Consider the following 27,248-nt stretch of genomic DNA (forward strand, 5'->3'; position numbering starts at 1 on the left):
GCTTTTCCTGAAACCGGAGCCCTGGCAGCTGAGTCTCAATAAAACACTGTGTGTGCTTCCAGGCGCTGGGGCCGGTCTCGGGGCCCCCACTTGCTGGGGGTTCACAGGCCTTCCCCAGCCTTTCATTAACTCTCCCACCGACCTCTCCAAGGCGGAGGCAGGAGCTGCCCTTGCTCTGGGCCCTGCAGGCCCTGGCCTGCCCTCCTGCACCCCCCGCTCCGTCTGCCGTCCACTTGCTCCCCGCCCCCCCCATCCTGGAGTCCCCGAGAAGCATCTGCAGGGCCTTCCTTGGTCTTCTGTGCCCAGCACCGGGCCCTGCCGCGGACCTCCCGGAGGCGCCGTACAGCATATATTCGTTGTCGATAGGACTTTATTTACTTTCCAGGGGAATCCAGGAGAGCCGGAAGCACTGTTGGGGCCATGGTGACGGGTGGGTGGGTTGCGGTGACCAGTCCTGGCCTGGGGCAGGGCCTGACTGACAGGTAATTGTATTCATAAAACAGAACAAAACAGAGAGAAAGCACTGCTTGCCGCGGACGAGGGCATCTGCTGGTAACAGTGGACAGTCCATTAACATTTTCCTTGAACAGCAGACCCCCGCCCTCTAACCAGACGTGCTGGGAGAGAAGATGGCCAAGCGGCTTGAGCTCTCTGAATCAGGCATGTCATCTTCCCACTTAGAAAGTCCACGCGATGTAGCTAAAGGACCAGATGCCCGCAGGCCGCGCGCGCCTCCGCCCTGCTCCCCGGAGGCCCAGGGTCGCCCCTCTCCTGGTCCTCCAGCACCGCCCAGGAGGCCGCAGTCCTAGCTCGGCTGGTTTCCACCGTGGACGGGGAGGACCCTGCGTGCACGAGCCACATCCCTGCTCCAGAGCCTTGCACGCCCACGCTGACCGACGTCTTGCAGGGTCGCTGGGGTTCCGGTTCCTGGTTGATTTTTCTTGGTGGCAGGAGTGGGGTGAACTTTACGGAAGAGGCACAGAGAGGTTTCCCGTGGGCGGGGTACACGCAGCACGGTGGGCGTGAGAGGGAGCGGGCTCGCTGGCGAGCTCCGGAGTCCAGGGGCACGTGGCCGCGCGTGGGCAAGGCTGCAGCAGGCCAAGCTCCGGGCTCTTTTCCCTGAGTGGCGGGGTGAGGCCCCGGGGGCTTGGTAAACCACCCTCAGGGCAGCTTTCCCATGGATGGTCAGTGGGGTGGGGTGGGGTGGGGTGGGCGGCACCCTTCTCATACTACAGATGGGGAAACCGAGGCTCAAGACCACTTGCCCCCTAGGGGAGCCCTGGCCTCGGGCTTCACAACCACGGAGGCCATGTGCTTGCCTTTGGGGCCGTTCCCTTTGAGCCCGGAGCTTCCCGGTTTTCACTCCAAGGGGCGGCCTGGCCGCCGGGCTAACGGGATCCTGGGCTGTCCGCCTCCCTGGGGTCTCTGGGGATGGGGCAGGTCCAGCCTCAGGCTGCACCTTCAGGTCCCTCCCTTTGCCTTGGGCCCCTCGTCTGGCCCGGTCCACACCCGTCCACACCGGTCCACACCCCTGCACACGGGGTGGGTGGGTCTCCCTGGGGCAATGCCCCTTCCTTCCTGCCTCGCAGGGCAGGGCGGCTCCGGGAGCCTCTGCTGGGCGAACTGGAAGAGGCTCCCTTCTCTTTGCTGCGGGATCCCTGGTGCCCGCCCTGGTGGCCCGACACCCCAGCCTCCCTGCGGGGAGGGGAGCCGAAGCGGAGCATGCCCATCACCCTGCCGACTGCCAGGCTCCAACCTCTGCCAAACGAGGAACGGGCGAGGGAGCTCAGGGAGCTCGCAAAGATGGAGGGGGGCACAGAGCGCCCTCCCGCCCCACAGTCTCTGTCCCATTTCCAAACATCCACCCGTCAAACCTCAGTGTGGCTGGCCTCCGCCGGCCGCTGCCACCTCGCCTGGGAAAAGCCTCCGTTTGAGGACCAGGGGCGTCATCCTGTCGATGGAGCCTCCGTCCCCTCCTGGACCGCAGACCCTCCCCTCTGCGGGGGTTGGCTGGGGCCCCTCGCCACCCTGTCCGTCCCTCCCACACCCACTGGCTCGGGGACAGCTCTTCCCATAACTTGTGAGTTCCAAGCCTTCCTGGCCGGGACTGGAGCTGGAGCCTTCTGGAATAGCACAGTGTTCTTCTCTGCACCCAACCAGGCCCCGAGCCCGCCAGCGCGGGCGTCCCCCACCCTCCCGGGCCCAGCATCCTCCTGCCACCCCCTCTGCCCAGGGAGCACGAACCCTCCCCGGGCTGGCGAGCCCCCGCCACGCTGCCCCGTCTGTGCCAGCAGGAGCGAATCCAAAGCGCCCTCTCTTCCCAGGGGCCCCGACGACATCCTGCATCGTCGGCAGAGACATTAGTGGTGGGGAAATTAAGTATGCGCGCGCACGCACACCGGCCAATAACATTAAGTGTCATTTAAAAAAAAAAATGGGTTAAATAAGCAGCATCACCGAGGATGGCCGTGCCGGGCTGATTATCCCATATTTGCACGTTTGGGAGGTGGGAAGGCTAGAAGTCTAATGACGGAATTATCACCCTAATGCCTTTAGCTGGCTGCGAATAATCCTGAGGCCGCAGGGTTTTTGGCTGGTTTCCTCTAATTGCACCCAGATTAAGGGAGCCCTGTAAGGCGGGCCTTCCCCAGCCCTCCAGAGCAGCCTTTCTTCAAAGAGCCCACATGTCCAGGTCCTTGGCTTCCGAGACTGTGGCTGCTCTGAGAGGCGTTAGGTCTCCCGGGGGCCCAGCTCAGAAGCGCAGGGGCGTGAGGCGGGAGCAGTGAGGGCGGGATGGCACTTGGTACGAGGTCTTGGGGAGCTGTGGGAGCCGGGAGATGCAGCATGAATGCTTTGCACTCAGGACCCTCAAAAGCGAAGGGACCCCTGGACACACACACAGCAGCCCAAAGGCACAAGGTATCTCAGTACAATACACGGCTGCTATCCTGCCAGACGGGGTGCGCTGAGGAGCATCCTCCTTCCTCTTGGGCCTCTCCAGCCTTCCCAGGGGGACACGCCCTGCCCCTGACAGGGGACCCCCCTGCCAAACAGGGTTATTTGGACCGAAATCTCCTGGAAAGGCAGGTCAGACGTACCAACCAGTTCCTCATGCTCTGAATTCCCCGCGTCATTGTGCAGCACCTCTTGCTAAAGGTGGGGGGGGGGTCTGTTCTCACCCCCCACCCCATCCCCAATGCTGAGTCTAACCCCATGACTTGCTTTGGCAATGGGATGACAGCAGGTGTGGCCTCCCCCAGGGCTTGGGGAGGCACCTGTGCATTTCTGCTTCTGCACGTTTGCCTTGACTGGGGTTAGCGTGCAGGGGGGATGCAGGAAACATGGAGCAGCGCCAGGTCTGACCCCTACACACGCGAGCACCCCTCTGGGACATAACCATCAGGTACGCCAGACGTGGGAACAAGCCCCAGCCAGGACCAGAAGTACCTAGCCTGAACTGCTGGGGCTCAGACTAGGGTGAGATGGCTTTGGGGGCTACCTATTACGTGGCACTGCCAAAGCGGTGGCTAACTGATACTCCTGGGCACGGGGGCCGGCACAGAAAGGCAATGCCCCTTTGCCACAAGGCAGGGCAGGTGACAAGTCCAGCCCCACCCAGCCTGGACCCTGCTGCTGGACTGAAGGATCTGGGGACCGAGGCGGCTCCAGGAGACTTTCCCCAGAGGGCTCTGGGAACTCAGAGGTGCCAGTCTCGGTCTCCTTGCCTGCTGGAGGACATAGTGGGGTCATGGAGAAGCTTAGGAGGGAGGAGGCGGGTAATGTCCTCCCTTGTGTCCGTAAGTGTCTTTTTAAAGTGGCAGCAGCAGCAGCAGCAGTGCCGCTCGCGCTCCGGGGAGCAGAGCTGAGGGCAGGAAGAAGCCCCAGGGGAGGCTGTGTCTCCTCCAGGACCCTGGGCACTTCGAGGGTGAGCAGGAGATTCAGGGAAGGACTCCAGCCTCCAAGATCCCGGCAGCTCAAGAAGTGGCTTTCGGTGCAGACGGCTGGATGCTCCTCGGCAGGCTGGGGCCCTCCCACGTCCTCCTCCGTCCCTCGCTAACTCCCGAAGGAGCAGCAGCTGACCTAAACCTCCGGGAGGCGGGGGTCCCGAGGGCTGGCCACCGTAGCGTGAGCAAGTCGCCGCTGAGCCCGGCCACCTGAGAAGCTGACACGCACGGGGCCCACGTTCACGCCGCGTGGGCCCCAAAGGGAAGCGGGAGCCCCACTGGGCCTCCCGGGTGCCCTTGTCAGGCTGCTCAGTTCACGGGCTCCCGCGTCCCCCACACATCGCAGATTTGGCCTGTGCACATGGCCCAGCCCACGCAGCCCCCAGCCACCAGCTGTGTGTGGCGAGGCTGACCCTAAACGTCACACACCCTCATGTAGGAGGCCCCCAACTATGGGAGAAGGGTCCAACCACCCCTAACAGCCGTGGCTCGGGCTCAGGCGGGCAGCTTCCTTCACGTACCAGGAGCAAAGAATGTTTAAGTGGACACAGAAGAGCCCCCAGCTTCTCAGACCCTCCACTGCGCCTCCACCTGTCCATCCTGTAGTCACCGCGCTTTTTTCTTTTTCTTTCTCTCTCTTTCTTTCTTTTTCTCTTTTTTTTCCAGATCTCTTCATAGCAGCTTTGAAGCTGTGCAAAGTGAGACTGGCCCGCTCAGAAAATGGGGCCTGATGCGGAGGCATGTCCGGTGTGCAAAGATGCCCCGGGCTCAGAGGCAGGCACCCCGAGAACCCAGCCAGCCTGCCGCTCCAGGAGGAACGGCCGCACATTCCGGTCCCGTTTTGGGAGGTGACTCTTCTCTGGGCAGCTGTCACTTCAAGGCTCTGCTTATGTCATTAACACGAAAAGGATCCCTTCCTGTTGCCCCAAGTCTTGTTCCTTCTGTTTCTACCATCCCACCCCCTCCCACATGCCCGGGACCTCTGCGGAGGTCCCCTCCACCTTCGTCCGGCGCAGGGAGCCCACCCTATCTGCGGAAACCGAAGCCTTCCCGAGGCATCTTTGGGCCCTTCTTGCCTTCTCTGGGGGGCTTGGGTGAAGGCGTCTCCACCGTGCCCCCATACGGGCAGCTCTCCGACCCCGGGTGGTGGCCCGTGCATTCCACAGCGGGTATGTACCCGCTGTCCCACATGCCGGTCCCACACAGCTTACACAAGTCGTGCAGGCTGCAGGGGATGCGGGGCAGGAGGCGGAACTGGTGCAGGAGACTCCTGGCCTGTGAAGAGAGGACAGGTGCTGGGGGCTGGGGCAGGCTCCCGAGGGCCGTCCCCCAAGGGGTGAGCAGGGCGGCCAGGTGCCGCCGAGGGTCCCGCCTCAGCGGCAGGCAGTCCAGGCCCTCCCGTCTGACCCCTCCGACTCAGCCCCCAGCCATGATGCCCCAGCGCTCCCCTGGTCCTGCACCTTCACCTTTCAACCTCTGCAGGGTCCTGGGCAGCGCCGTGCCCACTTCCTACCCATGTGACCGCTGGCGCCTGGGTGGCTCCTTACAGCCCCCGAAGACCACCACAGAGCTTTCACGGGCGGCATTGCCAGTGGGGTCTGGGAAGTGGAGGTGGCCAAGCTCAGCGTCCCCTCTTCCTTCCACTAGCCTTGATGACACGTGGCCACCCTCCCCCAAAGCTGCCTTCCCAATCTGTGTGCTCTGGGCCATGAGCGAGGTGCCCCAAGGAGGGCGGGGGCCTGTCTATCAAGCTGGATAATTTGTTCAGTCCACGCAGCAGCGGGGGAGGCGCTGGTGTCTGGGCCTGATGGTGGGACCAGCTGGGGTGCCTGGCAGGTGGGGCCACGTGGAGGGGGGCAGGCACTCACCTTCCTGAGAACCAGCTCCCCGTTCATGTGCATGGCCAGGTTTCCAAAATGCAGCAGCATCTGGTCAGTGGCCAGCTGCTGCTCGATGACGTCATCCCCGTAGATGGCCACGATGGCCACGCAGATGAAAAGGTGGAAGTAATCGGTCTGGGGGGGAGGGGGGAAGGACAGCAGGGTTCAGATGAGGCCCCAGGTGGAGGCTGAGTGGAGACGCGTGGGGTGAGGCTGGGATCCTGGGCTCCCGGGCAAGCCACATGCCTCTTTTGCCCTGTTCCCTTCCCCACCCCCCCGCCCGACATGGGGCTCAGGGGCGGTACCCGCACCCAGAGGCTGCTGTGACACACAGAAGGGACAGAGCTTGTGCCACCCACGGGCTGCTGTTCCTCTGGGAGTCCTCTGGGTGCCCTCCATCACAGGGGCAACGAGCAAGCTTCCTCTGAAGGCTGGCCCATGCTCATCCCGAAGCCTGTTCACAGAGGGGCTGAGAAGAGCCCAAGAGGGTGTGCGCAGAGCCTGGGTCAGCATCCTCTCCAGTGGGTCTGGGAACACGCCAGCGACAGAGAATGTGCTGGCCGCCTCCCACGGGTCAGGGTCTTCCTGCCTCCGGCCTGAACATCCCAACGCTTGCCCCAGACACGACTCCTAGGTTTGTTGCTAAGGAATCGAGAAGATCCCGACAGAGAGGAGATGGACAGCCTCCTGCCGGCCCCGCGGGGTGGGTATGATGATCCTGCGGTCTCTGTCTCTGCAAGGACTCCGCGAGGACCCTGCTGCCTGCCTCGGAGACCAGCTCACGCCACGGCCCAGCAACGCCAGGCGCCCGGCAGGAAGCCAGCGCTGGGTCGGCTTGCACTCGACCGGGGCGCATCCTGTGTGCTCTGCGGCCCGGATGCTCTGAGAGCACGCTGCCTTTGACTCACACTGGCTCCCGAGGGCAGAGGAAGAGCAAGGAGCATCAGGAAGCCCGTGTTTAGTCTCCTGATGTCAACCGGCCGCCCAGATGGGACAGCTGGGCCGGCCCAGTGGAGCCCACGGTTCCGGCAGAGGCTTGGGTCAGCCAGCGCCCCACGCCAGCCTGCTCTGGGCCGACTGTCCCCCCCCCTGGGGCCGCCTGGCCCCTTCCTTTGAACTAATCTGGAAATGGTCTTGCTTTGGCTCGGAACGACCCTCTGGCAGCCTTTTGAACTCTGGCCAGGGGTGGGGTGGGGTGGGGTGGGGCAGACAGCAGAATTCCAGGAAGGGGGCTGTCGGCTCCTCCGAGCGAGCGAAATGTCCCGCATGGGGCTGGGCGGCAGGACGGGCCCAATTCCATTCCCAGGTCGAGGCCTGAGGCGGTCCAGCCCCCCACCCCACCCCCAGACTCATAAAGTGAAGAGCCTCCTCCCACTACCACCATCTGGCCACCTCCCCACCCCCGCGCCACTAATGTGGTCAAGGGGAGGGTCCAACGTGGCCAAATTCGGTCCAGGATCTGAAAGGCATAAACTTGATGTGCGGCAAGTTCAAGCAGAATGGTGGCCACCGGAGACGTCCAGGCGGGCCTCTCCCGTAGTTTCCCCTAGATTTCATGAAACTTGGGATGTAGACAGAGCGCAGTGATCAAAATCACCGTGCCACGTGGCCCCGGCGGTGAGGGACACTGCAACGTGAGGCCTAAGCACGATATAATGAGGGTGGCAAATCCGCTGCTGGGAAAACAGACAAGGAAGCCCCGCAGAGCAGACTTGAGTCAAAAAAATACACGTGATCCAGTGTCTCTGACCATCCACGCTGTGCGTCCTTTGATGAATGCAGATGGTTCACCCTGAACGTACACGCCAAGTGCCCTCATCCAGGCGGTCAGCACAGCCAGACCCGGGCCAGGGGCGAGGGCACACGCGGAGGGCACACGGGGCTGGCCGACACAGAGACGGCTTATGGCCCCAGCGTGGCCTCTTCCGGTCACGAATGCTCCTCCTGCGCCATCAGTAAGGGTGGAGCAGGCTGGCTGCCGGGGCGTCCCCTCTACCCACAAGGCCTAAGGAAGCTGCCCGGCTTCTACCGTGAGCACGAAGCCGGCTCTTGCAGAAAGGATCCTGGCCACCTCCCGGATGCGTCAATACTATTTTTTTTTTTTTTAAGGCTGATGGATCCAAAGAGACTTGCCCATCCTTTAACATTGCCACCTTGTTGTTAATTTGGGTGTTAAAGCCGTGTGACAGGGCCCCATGCTCTCGGGGGTTTGCAGAGGAGGCTCTGAGAACAGCAGACTGCAAGTGGAAATCTGGGGGTAGAGGGTGGGACAGTGGGGTCCTGGGCTCTCCAGAGGGGCTGACGGGGATGCAGGGTCGGAGGCTCTTTCCCTGAGCCGTCCTGAGCAGGGAAGGAGGGCCGGGGTTCTTGCGGCCTGGGCTGCAGGAGGCCTGCTCACCGTCAGGGATGTCTTTCACACTGATTGGTTGTGGCAGCAGGGAGCTCGGCCCCAGGACGCGGTAATGAGCACAGTCAGTGGGCCATTCGCATCTGTTTTGGTGACTTGGGAGGCGAGCTGCAGGTCTGAAGCCAGCCCCCAGGGACTGGATGAGGGAGGGACTAGAAGGCAGTCGCCTGATGTGGGGGCTGGGGTTGCAGGGGGGGGGACCCCGGGGCAGGTGCACGGTCATGCAGACCCCCGCCCTCCTTGCAGGGCGCTGCTGGTGACCGGTGCCTGGAGCCTTGCCCCGGCTCACCTGGTAGTGGGCCCAGCAGGCCTCCCAGATCCGCAGGGCCTCCGCCTCGGGGAACTCGCGCTTGAAGCAGAGCAGCAGCCAGCGGTGGCAAAAGAGCATCTGCAGGCCGTCCTCACCCAGGGAGACCAGGTGCTGGTAGAAGCGCAGGTGCGTCAGCCGCAGCAGCTCCCGCAGGTAGAGCTGGGGGTGAGGCCAGAACCAGTGAGCCCCCCCAGGCTCTGCCCAAGACGCCCACTCCCTCTGGGACCCTTCCTCGGGCCCCCCAACCCCAGGAGTGCACACGTCGAGCACCAGGTCCCCACCGGCTGGGTGTGTCTGCACCCGCTTCCTTTATTCTGCTGCTGGCATCCGACACACACCCGTCTTGGCTAGTTTATCCCAGATTTCAGACTGTTCTGGGGGCACAGTCCAGGGCCTGGTGCCCTGCTGTGGCCGGGGAAGCTCTCTGGGCCTCAGCCAGTGCACAGGGCTGTCTCTGCCGCTCCCTCCTCCTGGTGAAGACGAGCAGATCGTGTGTGGCACCCCCAGCCCAACCACCTTCTCATCACCAGGACCCATCGTCTTCCAGAGCCGACTTAGAGCGGGGAGGGGGCATTTCTGAGCCTCACAGTGCTCCACTCCTGCACTCACGGTCACCACCCAGTGACGTGGGGGGTGAGGGACGACATCAGGCTACTTCTGGCAGCGCCCAGCTCGGGCTGCTGACTTCAGCGCCCTTAGAATATCCATCTCCGGCAGCTAATGAGTCACGGGGCCGTGTGCTGCATGAGCCCGTCAGGGGCGAATCGTGTCAGGCCCCGTAATTACCTCCCTAGGTGCCTTGGAAACCTGACATCCCAGGGCCGATGCGGGGAGAGGGCAGCTAGGGGGTGGCTGGGGTGGGGGGGCGCCTGGGCCAGGGCTCTGTGACTCACAGGCCCCTCCCATCATTCCCGCTGGAGACAGCTGCCGGGCGGCACCGGCCCTCCTAGGCGCTGATTCTGAGGATCCTTTCCCACTGGCCAGTTTCTGCACCCTGCGGCCCACGACAGGGTCGAGACCACGCACGCAGCTTACCCCTCCCTGGCCCCACAGGGACGTCCCCTCCCCTTCCAAGCCACACCTCCCGGTCCTGGCTCCTGGGTCGGCTCCCTCGTCCTCAGATCCCCTGCTGTGCTCTGCTCCCCTTTCACATACGGTCCCTGGCCCTGGCATTCGAGTGGCTCCACTCAGCTCTGTCCTCATTGCACCTGACATGTCTGGTCCCAAAAGACCAGGCCACACAGTCTGGCTGCCCGAACCTGTGTCGGCCAAGTCTGGGCAGATCCCAGGTGCAGCCTGCCCTGCTGGCCTTGCTTCCCGTCTCCGTCAGCTTCCAGGCCGGGGCTCTCTCTGGGACTGGAAGGCCCAGACCACATCCCAGTGCCCTCCACCCGGCACCCGGCAGGTGTTTGGAACACACAGGCCCTGTCTCACCGGCTCTGCTGTCCCCTGCCCCAACAGTCAGAGCTGCCGGGTCCGTGCAGGTTAGGGGAGGCCCTGAGGAGGGGGTGTACTGGCTGGGCACGGAGGGGAGGCCTGCGGCCCTGAATGGGGCATGGCGACTGCCCAGGGGGCCCCCGGGGTGGCTTCAGGAGCCCCTCCCACTCCTGCATCCCGTGTTGGAGCCCTGCAGGGAGCAGCCCAGATGTAGCTGGGGGCCCGTTCTGTACAGCACAGGGCTGGGTGTGGTGGGCCTCCCCCTCCTCACTCCACCAGAAGCCTGGGCTGGGAGGCCACATGCAGGGAGGCAGCAGGTCACTAGGGGAGGGGCCTCCCTGCAAGCCCAGCCTGCAGGGAGCATGGGGTGGGGACCGAGGAATAGCATGCATTCCTCCCAGGAAGCTGGGCCTTCCCTGTGGCCCAGGGCTGAGCCGCCAGGCCCCATTGGCAACTCCAGTCCTGGCCTTTCCTGCCTGTCGGCCCCCAGCAGCCATGCCGCACGCGGCCCCTGAGACCTCTGGCAGCAGGGGCAGGAGGCAGCGTGCTGTCCCCCAGCATGCTGTAGCCCGCATCCCCCAGCCTCACCAGCTGTTTCTCCATGTCCTCGTCCCGAGGAGAGCTGACGAAGATCGTGTTCTGCATCAAACCCACAAAGCACCAGAAGGTGTCCGATTCGTCCAGGACCTCGGCCAGGATGGGCGCCACGAGGTCTGACATGCCCTGGAAGTAGCCGATGGCCGGGTTGTACACGGCGTAGTTCAGCAGGATCCTCCTGGTGACGCAGGGCAGAGAGCAGGGAGGGAGTCAGCGGAGAGCGGGGCCTCAGCGCAGCCTGGGGCTGCTTGGTGTCGCCTGCCCGTGGGAGGAAGAACTCCAGGCTGGAGGCCCCAGACTGCCAGGATCCCCGGCCCCACCTCTCCCCACTTCACCTCCATCTCTCGGGGCCAGGAAGGCGGGGCTCTGGGGACCATCTTCAGCGTCTAGGGAAATGGAGGGGCCTACAGTAGCCCCCTGCCAGGCCCAGACCTCCAGGGCAGGGACAAGACGAATGGGGGTTTGAATTTCTTAGTGGTGGCCTGCTGGTGACAAAGGGTGGGCTGGCAGGGACATTTTTACGGGCTGCTAATTTTGTGCAATCATTCGCCAGGCAGCAGAATGTCAAAGATGCCAGCCTCGGGCTCTGTGCGGTTTTATCGGCGGAGGACCACCCGTTGGGAGGCTCCAGGGAGGCCCATCTGGGGCTGGTGGGAGCCAAGCGGACACAGGCTTGAGGATGCCCAGGGCATGGGAGGCTTTGCTGGAACCTACAGGGCCCCCCGGGGGACGCTGTGGCCACAAGACGTTGACTGACGTGGCCTAAAATAGCTAACAATCCTCTGCTTCCAGGGAGTCGATGGTATGAACCTGGACAGCCCCCCACCCCGGCAGAAGTGCTGCCTCTCCTTTCCTTCCCAGGCGGCCCGCTGAGGCCCAGGGGGTAAGGTGACACTCACAGAGGCAGGGGAGGAAGTGAAATGGGGGTGACGGGCTCTCCTCCTCTCAGGGGACCTCGCTGGCCGGGACGGCGCATACCTCATGCTCTCCACGTTTGGATTGTCTTCGCCCCGGAAGAACTGGTTGCTCCGATCGGTCCGGACCACGTCCTTGTCCACCGTGAACTGCACGTTGCGCCAGAATGCTCTGTGCTCCTCAGGAGTCATGGAGAGCCTGGCACGGAGCAGAGGGTCCGCGGGGGCTCAGCGAGCAGCGCCAGCGTGCAGGCTGCAGGCAGGGCCCGCTCCTCCCCACCCCTGCTCCCCGTGGGGGCTCCCCACTAATGGGGGTGTGTGTGCAGTTATCCAGTGTTGGGGAGCAGCCCGGGGTCAGCCAGGCTGGGAGAGACCCCTTGGGGCCCCCCCCCCCCCCGCAGCCGGCTGCACTCTCAGCGGGGGGCCGGTGCCCTGTGAAGTCCGGTGACAAGGGGCTCTCAACCCTTGACACAGAGCTGGGGAGCAATGAGGCCAAGAGCGGGGGCCGGGTGACGGCACTGGTCCGAGCCCATCCCTCTGTGCCTGGGACCCACTGTCCAAAGAAAGTCTGGGTCACGGTCTACACTGTCAAAGCGGGATTGCACCTCTTTGACGGACACCCCCGACCCCCCAGCGGCCGGGGCGGGGCGCCCTTACCTCTTCTGCTGGATCTCGGCGTATTCCTGGCGCTTCTGCGCCCGCAGAGCCTCCCGCTCCTGAGACGTGGACTCGTGGCTGTAATATCGCAGCAGGAAGGGCCAGACCTCCCCCCGGATTGACACATCAATGCCGCCGAAGAAAATGGCCTGCAGGAAGCGGCAAAGGTTGGGGAGGGGCCGAGACGGGGCGGCTCAGAGCACCCCCAGTCCCCGGAGATTTGTGTTTTGGTGGCTGTGCTGTGCCTGGGTGACAACTGATGCCTTGATTCAGGTCGCTGTGATTTGCACATGTTTGGAGGGGAAAGTGGCGGCCCTCCATTCCCATACAGGACACAACCAGGCTCATTTCAATGTCAATGCCCACCCTGGTGTGGCGCTCAGATTATCGTGTCGTTCTCACGTCATGGCCTAATCCCGGTTTTGGAAGCGCTGCATTTCACCGGGAGCTCTTCTATGCAGGCTGACGCCGGGTCCCCCAAACCCGCTCCGGAGGTTTGCTTTTCAACGCAGAGCCTTTGATTGCTTTATCGGGCTCACACGGCGCCTCCTTGCGTGCGAGGGGCTGGCACCCCCCCTCCCCCCGCCGGGGAGGTGGCCCTGGGTGCCCCCGGCTCACCTTTCGCAGCTTGTAGCCCTCCTCCACCTGGCCCAGCTCGTTCAGGTGGCGCAGCCAGGCCGCCACGTCCAGCCTCTTGTACATGCTCTCCTCGGGGTGCGTCTCGGAGGAGGGCAGTTTGGGGCGTCGGATGGAGAACTGCATGCACGTCTTCTCGTCGGCGACCTGCTGGCCGGGACGAGACTCGGGAGATAAGCACCTCGCGGGCAGGCTGCCCAAGCCAGCGCGCTCGCTCTCCCGGGATGGGGAAGCCTCCCTCTCTCTCCCCCCTGCAAGGAGGGGGGACCCGCTCTCCCCCCACACAAACCCCTAAATGGCAAGTGTAATTAGATGCAATTAAAATGAAAATACCTTCATCTTAACATCGGTTTCCCGGGTCGCTGGGCTCCCGGGCCCACTCCCACCGACCGACCCAGCAAACGACCGCCGCCCCCTCGCCGCCTCCCCCACTCTCCCTGCGACCCCCGGCCGCAAAAACGGAATTAATGCCTCGTTCGGCCCAACTTCCCTCTGCCGGGAGGGCCTGCAATAAATTACATGTGATTGGTCACAAACAAAGGGACCGCTGTTCCCCGAGCAGGGAGCCCGCCTGTCAGGTTGTCTCCACGGGCAGTCACGAATCCAGGGCAAAACTGCAGCTGACATTTAATTCAAAAATCAAAGGTTGTTCAATGTAGGGGGAAAAGCAAGCCACACTACTGTAATAAGGGGAGCCAGCAGGAGGCTCTGTGGGAAGGAAGGGGATCTTCAAGCCAGCCCCGTCCTAATAAGCACATACAGTATCTTGAACAGATAATTAAAGAGCTCTTATTACATTTGTATGTAGATTGAGCAAAATATGGCAGGAAGCCTTGTCAAAACATGATTTTTCAAGTGCAGAGCTCTGACTTTACAAGAAGACCCAGGCATCTGCTTCAGATCCGAAGTCGCTGCTCTATCAGCCACCCAGCGACCAGGGGCCGCCCTGGGCCACTGAGGGTCACGCCCTGCGAGTGCTAGGTGCGGTGCGGGGAGGCCCTGGCCCCCTGTGGGCGGTGCGGGCAGCCGAGTGAGTCCCGGGGTGGGGCCTCCCCTCCCCTCCCCCACCTCCGCCCCCAGGCATCGCCCTTCTGCCCCCCGGGGTACCTGGTCCTTGAGATGCGTCTCAGCGCAGTACTTCCACTGCTGAAACACGTCGGACAGCTTGTCCAGGCCGCCGTGGTGGAAGTGGAACACCTTGTACTGGCTCTCCCGGCTGGCGATGACCAGCTGGCCGCTGGTGCAGGCCTCATCGCTGAGCCGCCGCGGGAGGGGGAAGACGGAGCGATGAATGTGGAAACACGGGGCTTTTATTTCCAAGTATAATCAGAGGCCCCTATCACTGACCTCAGAGGCAGGAAACAGGAAGGCCCCGCGGAGTTTGGCTGCTGGCCGCAGGGGGACAGCGTTATACCCGCACACAAGCCACCACCCCCCTTGGCTGAAGAAGGCCAAACAAGCCTCTCCTGGGGAGGCTGGGAAGGAGGACTGTCCTGGCTCCCTGGAGGGCTGCTCAGGGGCCTGGTGTCCCCACCCGCCGGACGGTCCCTCCTCTCTGGGAGACCCGGGGGTGCATGGCGTTAGGTGGAAGCCGGTTTTGAACCCAGGTAGGGCGGCACTGGAGGGCACTCTGGGAGACTCCTCCAGGGCAGCTCGCTACACATCCAACGGGGCCGTCAGCCCAACCTTGCCTGTCTTTCCGTAAAGGGCTAGAGTGTGCCTCTGGGTCCGGGACCCCTCCAGGGACATGCCTGCTTCGCACACAGGTCTTAGCTTGGGGCTACTCTGCGGCTGGGCCACCGTGCCTTCCAGGAGAGATGTGATGTGGCTACTAGATAGGACACTAATAAGGATGGTCCACCCACCATGAGAAAGGTGGCTGGGAGCACCTGTAGCCGCTCTCTGTGCAGCCCCCATCACCCTGAGAGACCTGGAAGAGCCTGAGAGCTGCCCCCACCCGCTCCCCGGGGGCAGCCATCGCGGGGTACCCCTGCCCCCGAGCTTAGGGAGCAAACAGCTGGGAAGGCCAGCACAGCCCTGGACCCGAAGCCCCGCCCGCCACTGGTGGACACCTGTACCACCAGCCAGCTTCCAGGAAGCTGCCCAGAGAGGCTCTCACCTGAAGAAGAGGCGGAGGGAGCGCATTTGTCCCAGGTCGACGCGGAACACCCCACAGATCTGCTCCAGGGCACAGGCCCTCTGCGGCTCGTCCCAGCGTGGGGTCTGCAGGAGGCCGGTGCCATCCGGGAACCGCAGGTGGGCATCGGCACCCGAGGGGGAGCTGGTGGGGCAGGTCGTGGGATGGCCATGTGGTTCCCTGTCCATGCAGCCACCGGGGCAGGGCAGGGAGGGCGTAGGGGAAACATTTAAACGTGGGCCCAGGCTCAAACCCACACACAGACATGACGGGAGGCGCCACACGGTTGGTGGGCACTCCGCAGGCGCCCGTGAATGAATGAATGAATGAATGAATGAGGCCTATCACAGTCATGCTCAGTCCCGTTCTTGTGTGGAAGGGGAAGCATGTGTATGACCAAACTGCACCCCAGCTCAACCGAGGCAGTAACCTGCCCTAATGACAGATGAGGTCACCCTGATGAGGTCACCGAGGCAGGGAGACCTTGGGCAGGTCACCAAGCCGCTTTGAGCCTTTGTGTCTACAGGTGCAACGTGAGGATGGTGCCAGGGCTTCATGTAGGATTAACAGCAGCAGAGCGCTGGGCACCGGGCACCCTGGTCCTCAGAGTTCCCTAGGAGAAGCTGTTTCATGAACAGCATGGGGCTTCTATTTAAGTTTTGTTAAGTTCACTATTTTCCTGAAAAAAAAAAAAAAGCTGCTTCAGTTTATGGTTCAGTAAGAAAACACGAGGGCTACTGATACTCATAATACGAATAACGAACATATATTAGGCCACTCAGAATGGGCCTGGCTCTGTATTACCCACTTCTCATGTGCATTTATTACCTATAATCCTCACAATAATCCTTCGAAATGTGTGATGTCATTACCCTCATTGTACAGAAGAGAGGAACTGAGGCCCAGAGGGGTTAAGTGGCTTGCCCGAGGTCACCCAGCTAGCAGGTGCTGCAGCTGGGACTTGAAGCTACGCTCTGTGGCTCAGGTCCTCACCAGCATATTTTATTGCCTTGAAGTTCCAAATTCAGCAACACAACCCCACTTAGGCTTTTTTTTTTCTTTTTTTTAGTTCACGAATTTGTTTAAAACCCTAGTTGCAAAATACCTTATTCCTCCGGTTCAGCCACACCACAGGTTAAATGCCACCTCTTGAGATTTAACGGCAATATCTAGCAAGTACCGCGGAAACGTAACCGGAGTAAAGGCAAGCATCCGTTCCAGGCCCGACTCCAGCATCCTACAGAGACCCGACAGCGATTGATTATCCTGCCTCCCTGTTTCAGCCCCGAGGCATCTCTTCCTCCAAAAGGCACCAGGTCTCCACACAAAGTCACTTTGGGTGGTTCGAGCACAATCCCCTGTGACTTGGAACTTCCTCAAAGAGAAAGACTGGCTTTTTAGAACCTTTGCTGCTTCTAGAACAATAATCGGCCTGGCGTGCAGGACGCAGCGGCTTTACTTCCCTCCCTGTCTCAGGAAGGGGGCTGAGCCGGTCCTGCTGTTCCCGTGGGGCCCCTGGGCTTTCCAACGGGACAGGCTCCGGTGCACATAGGCGGCTGCGCGGGAAGGGAGGCGGATGAGCTGATCCACTGCGGCCGAGCAGCACACTCAGACCCAAAGAGGCTGAGGCAGGCGCAGCCTTGCAGCGTGGACCCTGACCGGGTTGCGTTACACGATCATTGTGTGCAAAACAAGGCAAGTCTCGGGCCTGAGGACAGCCCCCCACCACGCCACTTGATGCAGCATCTCATAATCTGCTTATTGAACAATGAGGCCCCCGCGGCTGGGAGTTCGTGGGCTCTGCATGCTTCCCAAGCTGGCCGGCCCATCCCGGGCTCGCCTCCAAACCCGGCTGGAGAGGGGGGGCCACCAAAGGGTGGCATTATCTCCAGCCCCTTCCCGGTCTCCAGCAGCGGTCCACACGCACATAGCTCCACCTCCAAACCCTGCAGGCCCTCTCACCCCGTGGGGCGGGCCCAGGTTTCCAGAAAACAGATCCTGGGGGGAGACTCACTCTGGCAGAGTCCGGGCTGGAAGAGTCCCTGCTCTGCTGCTGTGGCCGGGGCACTGGTTCCCCAGGGGCTTGGTGGGGAGGGACCGATTTCAAGCCAGGAAAGAGCCCCAGAGACAGGGTCTTCCACACACCCTCCAGGGGCAGCTTGTCTCCAGGCAGAAGGCTGCTTATCCCCTGCCATGACTCCTGAGGGGGAAATTATTTGCATGAATTCATTGATTGATCCATTAACTCAAGACGCTATGCTTGGGACTACCACCAGAGTTCCAGGGGTTCAAACCAGAGCAAAGCTGATGGAAGCCTTGGGTCTCCACGGCGTAGGGCCTGCAATAGCATATGACCCTGTGGCCACCTCCTTCACCTAACATAACACCTGTTTCTCCATTGAGACCCGTTGCCACGAGGACACAAGCGTGTCTCAGTGACTTCTGCATGGCCAGCTCCCAGCACGGTCCCGGCGTAGAACACACGGCCACTTAATACTCAAGCCCGGGACAAACGTGCAAAATATCTGTGAACTTTGAAGCCGTAGAAAAAGAACAGTAAAGAAGGATCTGGAGAAAACTAAAATCACAGTTTTTATTTTTTATGTTTACACATGGAGAACAGTTTGGCTTTAAGCATATTCAAATGTGCTGTGTGTAATTTGGGTTGTTCATAAAATTATTATGTGTGGTGCATTAAAATGAAATGGATGGTTTATTTAGGCAATCACTCCCAAAATACTACAAGTTAAAAATGTGTCACAGATAGAGCCAGGAGAGACGCTAAACTCCAAGGAATGTGACAACTCTCAGTTTTTGTTGTTTTCTGAGGATCACCCGAATGCAGAAACAAACGAAATAGAGCAAAGCCGGCACGGTCACAGCCGAACATGCAAAGCGAGTTCTTTCTCCACTTAGTAACTTTGGCCACATCAGGTGGGTGGAGAGTAGACGCAGCCTCTGGGATTCTCCGCAGCGGCTCCTAGAGGGTGGTGGGCGTGTCCCCACCCCTGGTGCTTTGGCGGAGGGGATGTGGCATGAGTGACCTTGGCGTCCAGACCTGGCCTCAGGAGCCTGGCAGCAGGCTCGCCCACTGCTGGGCGGCTGCCACGTAAGGAAGCCCGGGCACAGGTGGCAGGGGACCAGGAGGCAGGAGGGGGAGCAACCTGCCCACAGCAGCGGCACAGCCCCCAGACCTTGTGGACAGAGGCCATTTCAGCCCCTCCCCACACCAGCTACAGCTGCTGAGTGTCCAGCGGTGTCCGTGACTCAGCCCGGGCCAGCCAGAACTGCCAGCCAATAAGACGGGGTTGTTTTTAAGTTGCTAAGGGTTGGAGTCATTTGTTACACGGCAGCAGAGAACGGCATATCATAGGAAGGGTCTCTATTCAGAGAAAGCTGGAGTGAGGAGGAGAAAACCTCCAAAACTGTTGTGGTTCTCAAGGTCAAAGAGGCATTGGGGCCGGATTTTAATGTTTTTAAAATATCCAAACTTCTAAATTTGCTCTTGTTTTTCTTCATCCTGAGCCTTCTGAGTTGGATAAAACAGTAAGTCCAGTGAACCCCGGTGGTAGGCCCCAAGCATAGCGTCTTGAGTTAATGGATCAATCAATGAATTCATGCAAATAATTTCCCCCTCAGGAGTCATGGCAGGGGATAAGCAGCCTTCTGCCTGGAGACAAGCTGCCCCTGGAGGGTGTGTGGAAGATCCTGTCTCTGGGGCTCTTTCCTGGCTTGAAATCGGCCCCTTCCCCCTGCAGGGAACCAGTGCCCTGGCTGCAGCAGCAGAGCAGGGACTCTTCCAGCCTGGACTCTGCCAGAGTGAGTCTCCCCCCTGGATCTGTTTTCTGGAAACCTGGGCCCGCCCCACGGGGTGAGAGGGCATGCAGGGTTTGGAGGTGGTGCTGTGTGCGTGTGGAACCCTGCTGGCGGTGGGGAAGGGGCTGGAGATAATGCCACCCTTTGGTGGCCCCTCGTAATTTGCAAAACTTGGAAGCAAGCACGATGTCCTTTAGCAGGTGGATGAATAAGCAAACTTCAGTCCATCCAGACAAGGGAGTATCATTCAGCACCAAAAAGAAATGAGCTATCAAGCCATGAAAAGACATGGAGGAACCTCAAATGCATATCACTAAGTGAAAGATACCCGGATGCTAGCCTGGAAATGCTACAGATTGTGATTCTGGAAAAGGTAGAACTGATGGACATGGCTAAAGGATTTGTGGTTGTCAGGGATTGGGGGCAGGAGAAGGGATAAACAGGCAAAGCATGGAGGGTTTTCAGGGCAGTGACACCACAGATAACCCTTGAACAATACAGGTTTGAACTGCATGGGACCACTTCATGCAGACTTTTTCCCCATAAACTAGTCCAGGACTGTAAGTGTATTTTCTCTTCCTTATGATTTTTTTAATAACATTTTCTTTTCTCTAGCTCATTTTATTGCAAAAATACAGTTATATAATACATATAATATACAAAATATGTGTTACTTGACTCAACTTTTTATGATATTGATCAGCAGTAGGCTATTAGACATTAAGTTTTTGGAGAGTCAAAAGTTCTATGTGGATTTTGTTGTTTTTGTTGTTGTTAAAGATTTTATTTACTTACTTATGAGACACAGAGAGGGAGAAGCAGGCTCCCTGTGGGAAGCCCTATGTGGGACTCGATCCCAGGACCCTGGGATCAGGCCCTGAGACGAAGGCAGACACTCATCCACTGAGCCACCCAGGTGTTCCAGTTATAAGTCGATTGGGGGTGTGGGGGTTGGCAGCCCTAATCCCTACATTGTTCAAGGATCAACTATAGTCTGTATGATGCTATAATGTTACATGTGTGTCACTATACAATGAATTTGTTAAATCTATTAAAACAAAACGAGCCAAAACAGAACAAAACAGAATGAGAAGCCAAAGGACAAACTGGGAGACACACACACACACACACACAGATACACACACACAGATATATATATATATATATATATATATATATATATATATATATATATATGTATGTATCTTTCATATGTAAAAATCTAAGTAAACCAAACCAAACCAAAACAAAAGAATGCCCAACAAAAGAGTGGCAAAAGAAGAAGAAAAAACGACTCACTAGAGAATAAATACAAATAACCAATGAAATTTTCATGTCTAGAGTAATGAAATAAATTCAAATGAAAGAAGATATTGTTTAGGGGGAGGTTGAGGTCCATGAAAAATTGGCCACAACCAAAAAGTATAGAACGTGGTGTTGGTAAGATTTTAGGAAAATACACACTCTTGCACAGCCAGGGGTGGAGAGGCACTGTATATTGGTCAAATTTCTCTTTCTGGCAATTTATAAATAGGATGCAGAAGGCTTAAAAATGTTTATATACCTTGACCCTTTACCTTCATTTGTAGAGATTGATCCTGAAAAAAAAAGCAGAGATACCCAAAAAAAGTACACACGTGTAATAGATACAGAAAAATCATTTGACAAAAATCCAATACGTATTCATGATAAAAACCATCAGCAATGTAGAAATACAAGGGTACCTACTCAAGTCGATAAAGGTCACCTAGGAACATTCTACCATAAATGTCATACTCAATGACTGGAGACTGAATTGTTTTCCCTATGGTCAGGATAAGGTTAGCACACCTGTTTTCATCGCTTCTATTCAGTATTGCACTAGAGGTTCTAGCCTCTGTGTAAAGCAAGAAAAGAAACTAAATGCATTAAGATTGGAAAGGAAGAAGTAAAATTATCCCTGTGTGCAGATGACACAATAGTTTATGTGAAAAAAATCCCATGAAATTTACAAAATAGAACAAGTGAATTTAGCATCATAGCAGTATAAAAGGTTAATATAGACTAATTGTATTCTTAAAGACTAGCAACAGAGTATTGGCAAATACAATAAAAATTCCATTTATAGCACCCCTTCCAAAAAAAATCCTACATAAAATACTTAGAAATAAGTCTAACCAATGACATTCCAGACCTCTATATTGAAAAACACAAAACCTTACTGAGAGAAATTAAAGGAAACATAAATAATGGAGAGATATACCATGTCCATGGATTGAGGCAGTTAGTATTGTTAAGATGGTAATCTTACCAAATCAATCTATTGATTTAACACAATCCCAATAAATATTCCAATAGGATTATTTGGGTGGGGGGTAGAAACTGACAAACGCACTCTAAAATTCACATAAAAATGCAAAAGACCTAGAATAGCCAAAGTAATCACAAAAAAGAAGAAAGTTAAAGGATTCTCTGATTTTGAGACTGATAATAAATCCAAAGTCATCAAGGCAGACTGGCATTGGTGCAAACAAAGACTTTTAGAGCAATGATACAGAATAGAGTCCAGAAATAGATAAATAAGGATCAATTGATAATCAACAGAGATGCAATTCCATGGAGAAAGGACAGCTCTTTCCCAAATGGTGTTAGGTCAAGTGGGTATCTGTATGAAAATATATTAACATCCTCCCTTCATGTCATATATAAAAATCAACTCAAAATGGGTCCCAGACCTAGATGTGATACCTAAAATTATAAAACTGCCAGAAGAATCCATGAAAGAAGACTTTGCCACCTTAGAATAGGCCAAGGTTTCTTAGAATACAAAAAGCACAAAACATCAAAGAAATACCAATAAACTGGAAAACTGAAAACTCTTTTCTTCAAAATTCACCATTAAAGAAAAAATAGAAATGCAAAACACAGACTGGGAGAAAATATTCACAACACACCTGTCCAATAAAAGACACACCCAGAATATGTATGAAAAGCTGCTAAAACTCAATAGTACAGTTAGATATAGATTTTTTTTAGATATGACACCAAAGCGTAATGATCCATAAAAGAAAAAAATTGATAACTAGGACTTTATTAAAATGAAAAGTGTCTGCTCTTTGAAAGACACTGCTAAGAAAATAGACAAACCACAGACTGAGGAAACACACTTGCAAAACACATTTCTGAGGGGCACCTGGGTGGCTCAGCGGTTGGGTGTCTGCCTTTGGCTCAGGGCCTGATCTTGGGATCTGGGATCCAGTCTTGCGTCAGGCTCTCTATGGGGAGCCTGCTTCTCCCTCTGCCTCTCTCTCTCTCTCATGAATAAATAAATAAATCTAAAAAAAAAAAAAAACCCACATCTCTGAAAGGATCTGTATCCAGAATGTATAAAGAAACTTCAAAGACAGTAATGAGAAAACAAACACAATTTAAAGGTAGGCAAAAGATTTGAAAAGACCCATCACAAAAAAAGGTGGCAAATAGTCAAATGAAAAGGTGCTTGACATCATTGGTCATTTTGTTTTGTTTTGTTTTATTTATTTAAGTAATCTGTATACCCAACATGGGGCTCAGACTCATGACTCTAAGATCAAGGGTTGCATGTTTTTCCGACTGAGGCAGCCAGGCGCCCCATGACATGGTTGGTCATGAGGGAAGTGTAAATAGAAACCATAATACGATAATAAAGAAACACAGTGACACATGACACACCTATGAGAAAGAAACACAAATGAAAACCAATAGCACAGACTCTGGCAGGACCCAGAGCAACTCACTTACACGTGGCCGGCTGGCGGGAATGCACACCAAAAAGTCACCCTGGAAACATACACTTACCATATGACTCAGCACTCCTAGGTACTTATCCAAGGGAAAGGAAAAATGCTTATAGAGCAATCTGTGTGTGCATGCTTATAGTTTTGTTCACAAATGCAAAAAAAACGAGAATCAGCAGGTAGGCCTTTCAATTGGCTAATGGAGCAACAAGCAGTGGGACGCCCCCACAATGGACACCACTCAGCAACAAAAAGGCATAAACCATAATACATATAATATGGGTGAATCTCAAATGTATCGCGTGAAAAAAAAAAGATCGACTCAAAAGATTATATGAAAAGATATCCAGCATCATTAGCCATCAGGGAAATGTAAGTTAAAACCATAGTGAGATGCTCCCACACACCTGTCAGGATTAAAAAGACTGACCACGATGATACCACGGGCTGAGAAGGACTTGAAGCACCTGGAACTCTCAGGTGCATGGCTGGTGGGAGTGTAACATGGGACAACCGCTTTGCATAACCATCTGGCAGTGTCTTAAAAAGTTGAGCTGGGATCCCTGGGTGGCTCAGCGGTTTAGTGTCTGCCTTCAGCCAGGGCGTGATCCTGGAGTCCCAGGATCGAGTCCCACATCGGGCTCCCTGCATGGAGCCTGCTTCTCCCTCCTCCTGTGTCTCTGCCTCTCTCTCTCTGTGTCTCTCATGAATGAATAAATAAAATCTTAAAAAAAAAATTTTTTTTTTAAAAGTTGAGCTGGCCATGTGCACATGCAAGGCTTCTGCATAAGTGTGCATAGCAGCTTTATGTGTAGTGGCTGGGAACTGAGACGAACCCAGCAGGTGGGTGGGGAAGCAGGTGAATCAATAAACAGACTGGTTCCGACCTACAATGGGATAGGACTCAGCAACAGAAATCAATGAACTCTTGCTTCCTTCACACAACAATCTGGATATGTCACTAAATCCTCATGATGAGTGAAAGAAGCCAGACCCGGGAGTGCGGGGGTGGGGAGAGTACATACTGCATGATTCCATTTATATACAATTTTAGGAAATGCACACTAATCTATAGTGACAGACACAGCAGAAAAGTCATTCTGGGGGCAGGGGCTGAAGGAAGGGATGGATTAAAAAGGGACACAAGGAAAATTTGGGGGTGATGGATGCTCGCTAACTTGATCGTGGTGATGGCTTTACTGTTATGAGTGTGTGTATGTGTGTGCGTGTGTATGTGTCAAAACTCTGCAACTGTACACTTCAAATATATACAATTTAATATACATAAATTATACTTCAATAAAGTATAAAAAAACCCACCAATATTCAACTCAGGGCTATTGCTAAATTTCTAACAATGGGATAATATTTTAGGGTCTTATTTATTTATTTGAGAGAGAGAGAGAGTGGGAGTGCATGAGCAGGGGGAGGAGTGAGGGGAGGGGGAGAAGCAGATTGCTTGCTGACTGGGGAGCCCAATGTGGGGCTCGACCCCACCCCCCTGAGATCATGACCTGACCCAAAACCAAGAGTCAAATACTCAACTGACTGAGCCACTCAGGTGCCCCAACAGGAGAATATTTTAATACATTGTGGCCCATTAATATAATACAATGCCATTAAGTTATTATAAAACATTTCATAGAAGTATTTAAAGAACAAAGATAATTGCTCACACTGTTATGTGAAATGAAGAATGTGGGATGCAGAACTATGTGAGATATAACAGTATACTTTTATGTATAATAAATATTTATAGATGCTTTATATCTACATAAATATATTGTTGAAGTAGAAAATGGCCCCCAAATTATAATAATGATCATGTCCAGATGGCACAATTATAGTTTTTTTATCTTGTTTTTTTTACTTTAGAAATTTTCTAAAAGTAGTAATGAATCATTTTGATAACCAGAAATAATAAGCTAATCTTGTATGCTCATATCTTTTATTTTTAACAAGAAGCCTATAATGGTTTTTATACTAAAAAACCAACCTTTATGGATGATTCCATAAAGAAAAAAAATGACAGGAAAAGGTCAAATGTAAATTACGGAACGTCATCATGATTACCATTCATCAGTGGCTTCCCAGGTGCCAGGCGCTCTGCTAAATGAGGGAGATATTATTAACCCCATTTTATAGTTAAGGAGACTGAGGCCAGGAATGATGCCCTGAGATTTCCCAGGGGGTAAATGGCTGAGTGTGGCTGATCCAGAGCTCAAGCTCCTGACTCCTACGCCGTATGACTTCCAACAGGAGTTGGAGCAATTTAAAAGAATGAAAAGGAAGATTCAAAGGAAAACAAAAACTCTATTTTTAAAGACATCCTGTAAAGATGCCCCTAAAAACTGTCGACTCCTCGCCTCTGCCCCAGGCTCCTGGCTCGGACACTGTCAGCCTTCCAGTGCTGTCCGCGGAGGAGCCCCAGTCCTAGCCTGGCACGTAAGGTCATGTCGCCACACTGCAAGGCTTACGACCATAGAGGCTCCCCCTCACTGTTCTGGAGGCCAGAAGCCTGAGAGCAAGGCGTCAACAGGGCCATGCTCCCTGTGAACACGGGCGGAGGACCCTTCCTTGCCTTTCAGCTGCTGGCGATCTTTGCCTTTCCCCGACCGGTAGATACCACCCGCCCCCCCCCCCCCCGATCTCTGCCTCCATGTGCGGGTGTCTGCCTCTGTTTTCTCTTCTTATTAGGACACCAGCCATTGGATTAGGGCCCATCCTAGTCCAGAATGACCTCATCCTAACTCATTAGATCTGCAAAGACCTGACTTCCAAATAAGATCACATTCCGAGGTTCCGGGTGAACATGAATTTTGGGGACATCGTTCAACCCAGTGTACCCCTTTTCATGCTCCATTATATCCCAGGCAAACTGCACAGCTCCTGACCTTTCCACCCCGTGAGGTCCTCTCTCTGCACCCGCTATTGGTCCTCCCTACACACCTGGGGCAGCCTACTCTGCCTCTCTGCCAATTCTTTTCTCTCTCCAAGGCCCAGCTTCGATACCGTCTTATCCACGCTGCTTTCTCTTGATCCCTGGAGAAGCCACTAAGCAGAGTGCCTGGCATGTACCAGGTAGGCAATATATGCTGACTTTCCTTATTTCTTGGGAAATCGTTAGATGTTTATCATTCTCTTTTGCGTGTTTTGTCTTTGACTTCGCATAAAGTCACTTTGCCGATGCTCAAACCAGACGAAAACATCCCAAGAACACAAAATTCCAGGCCCTTCTGAACACTCCTCATGAATACAGACACAAATTTCTCCACAAAATACCCGCAAACCAAATCCAACAACATATAAAAAGGATTATACACCATGACCAAGTGGGATCTATGCCAGGAATACAAAGGTGGTTCAACATATGAAGAGCAATCAATGTAATACACCAGATTAACAGAATAAAGGCCAAAAACCACATGATCTCAATAGCAGCAGAAAAAACATTTGACAAAAATCCAACATCTTTTCATGATGCAAACACTTAGTAAACTAAAAATAGAGGGGAACTTCCTCAGACTGATAAAGGGCATCTATGAAAAACCCACAGCCAACATTATACTCAATGATGAAAGAGTGAAAGCTTTCCCCTGCGATCAGGAACAAGACAGGATGTCCGCTCTCCACTTCTGTTCATTGTTGTAGTGGAGGTTCTACTCAGGGCAATTAGGCAAGGAAAGGGATAAAAGGCATCCAGGTTGGGAGGAAAGAAATAAAACTATTTCTTGTCACAGATGGCATGATCTTGCACGTAGACTATCCTTAGGAATTCAAACGCCCCCACACAAAACTTATTACAACTAATGTGAATTCGGCCAAGTTGCAGGATGTGAGATCAATTTTTTTTTAATTTTAATTTTTTTTTGTGAGATCAATTTTTAAGAAATTAATTACATTTCTCTGCAGCAGCAATAAACAGTCTAAAGTGAAATCTTAACAAAAGGGTTTCATTTACAACACACACACACACACGACATCCAAGATGTGTACCCTATAAACTATAAAAACATTGTTGAAATCAATTAGAGGAGAGCTAAATAAATGGAAAGTCATCCTGCATTCATGGACCAGAAGACCCAGGATCGTTAAGATGGCAATACTCCCCAAACTGATCCAAAGATTCAACACAGCCCCTATCAAAATCCTACTTGCCTTCCTGCAGACGTTACCAGCTGATCCTAATATATATCTGGAAATGCAGGGGGCCCAGAACAGTCCAAACAATATTGAGGAAGAGGAATAAAGTTGAAGGGAGGGCTCACACTTCCCAATTTAAAAACTTAACTACAAGGGGTGCCTGGGTGGCTCAGTTGGTTGGACGCCTGCCTTTGGCTCGGGTCACGATCCCAGAATCCCACATTGGGCTCCCTGCTCAGTGGGGAGTCTGCTTCTCCCTCTGCTCCTTACCCTGCTCGTGCTCTTTCTCTCTCGCTTTCTTTTTTATTTTTTATTTTTATTTATTTACTCATGAGAGACACACAGAGAGAGAGGCAGAGACATAGGCAGAGGGAGAAGCAGGCCCTCCACAAGGAGCCCAGTGTGGGACTCGATCCCGGATCCCAGAATCACACCCTGGGCCAAAGGCAGACACCCAACCGCTGAGCCACCCAGGCGTCCCTCTCTCTCGCTTTCTCTCAAATAAATAAAATCTTAAAATAAAACAACAACAACCAAAACTTACAGAGATGCCCGGGTGGCTCAGTCCAATTCTTGATTTCAGCTCAGGTCATGATCTCAGGGTGGTGAGATTAA

General features: G+C 55.0%; 1 protein-coding gene across 6 annotated transcripts in view; it reads right to left on the minus strand.

Annotated features, from left to right (window-relative positions):
- Window positions 1-352: 352 nt before the first annotated feature.
- The window catches only part of TBC1D16 (TBC1 domain family member 16), a 74,488-nt gene continuing 47,592 nt past the window's right edge, over window positions 353-27,248 (minus strand). The window contains exons 4-12 of one of the 6 annotated variants that reach the window (XM_055326289.1): window positions 14,902-15,063; window positions 13,890-14,037; window positions 12,765-12,929; window positions 12,147-12,295; window positions 11,554-11,688; window positions 10,567-10,753; window positions 8,521-8,700; window positions 5,813-5,959; window positions 353-5,219 (exon numbers count right to left, since the gene is read on the minus strand). In XM_055326289.1, coding sequence (XP_055182264.1) covers window positions 4,971-5,219; window positions 5,813-5,959; window positions 8,521-8,700; window positions 10,567-10,753; window positions 11,554-11,688; window positions 12,147-12,295; window positions 12,765-12,929; window positions 13,890-14,037; window positions 14,902-15,063 — 1,522 coding nt within the window. In that variant the 3' untranslated portion in view covers window positions 353-4,970. Of the gene's footprint in view, window positions 5,220-5,812; window positions 5,960-8,520; window positions 8,701-10,566; window positions 10,754-11,553; window positions 11,689-12,146; window positions 12,296-12,764; window positions 12,933-13,115; window positions 13,190-13,889; window positions 14,038-14,901; window positions 15,100-27,248 lie in introns of those variants that run through there. The other 5 variants (XM_055326282.1, XM_055326272.1, XM_055326263.1 and 2 more) reach the window with 5 other exon arrangements.

The sequence above is a fragment of the Nyctereutes procyonoides genome, unplaced genomic scaffold (genome assembly GCF_905146905.1).
Source record: "Nyctereutes procyonoides isolate TBG_1078 unplaced genomic scaffold, NYPRO_anot_genome, whole genome shotgun sequence".
Taxonomy (NCBI): domain Eukaryota; kingdom Metazoa; phylum Chordata; class Mammalia; order Carnivora; family Canidae; genus Nyctereutes; species Nyctereutes procyonoides.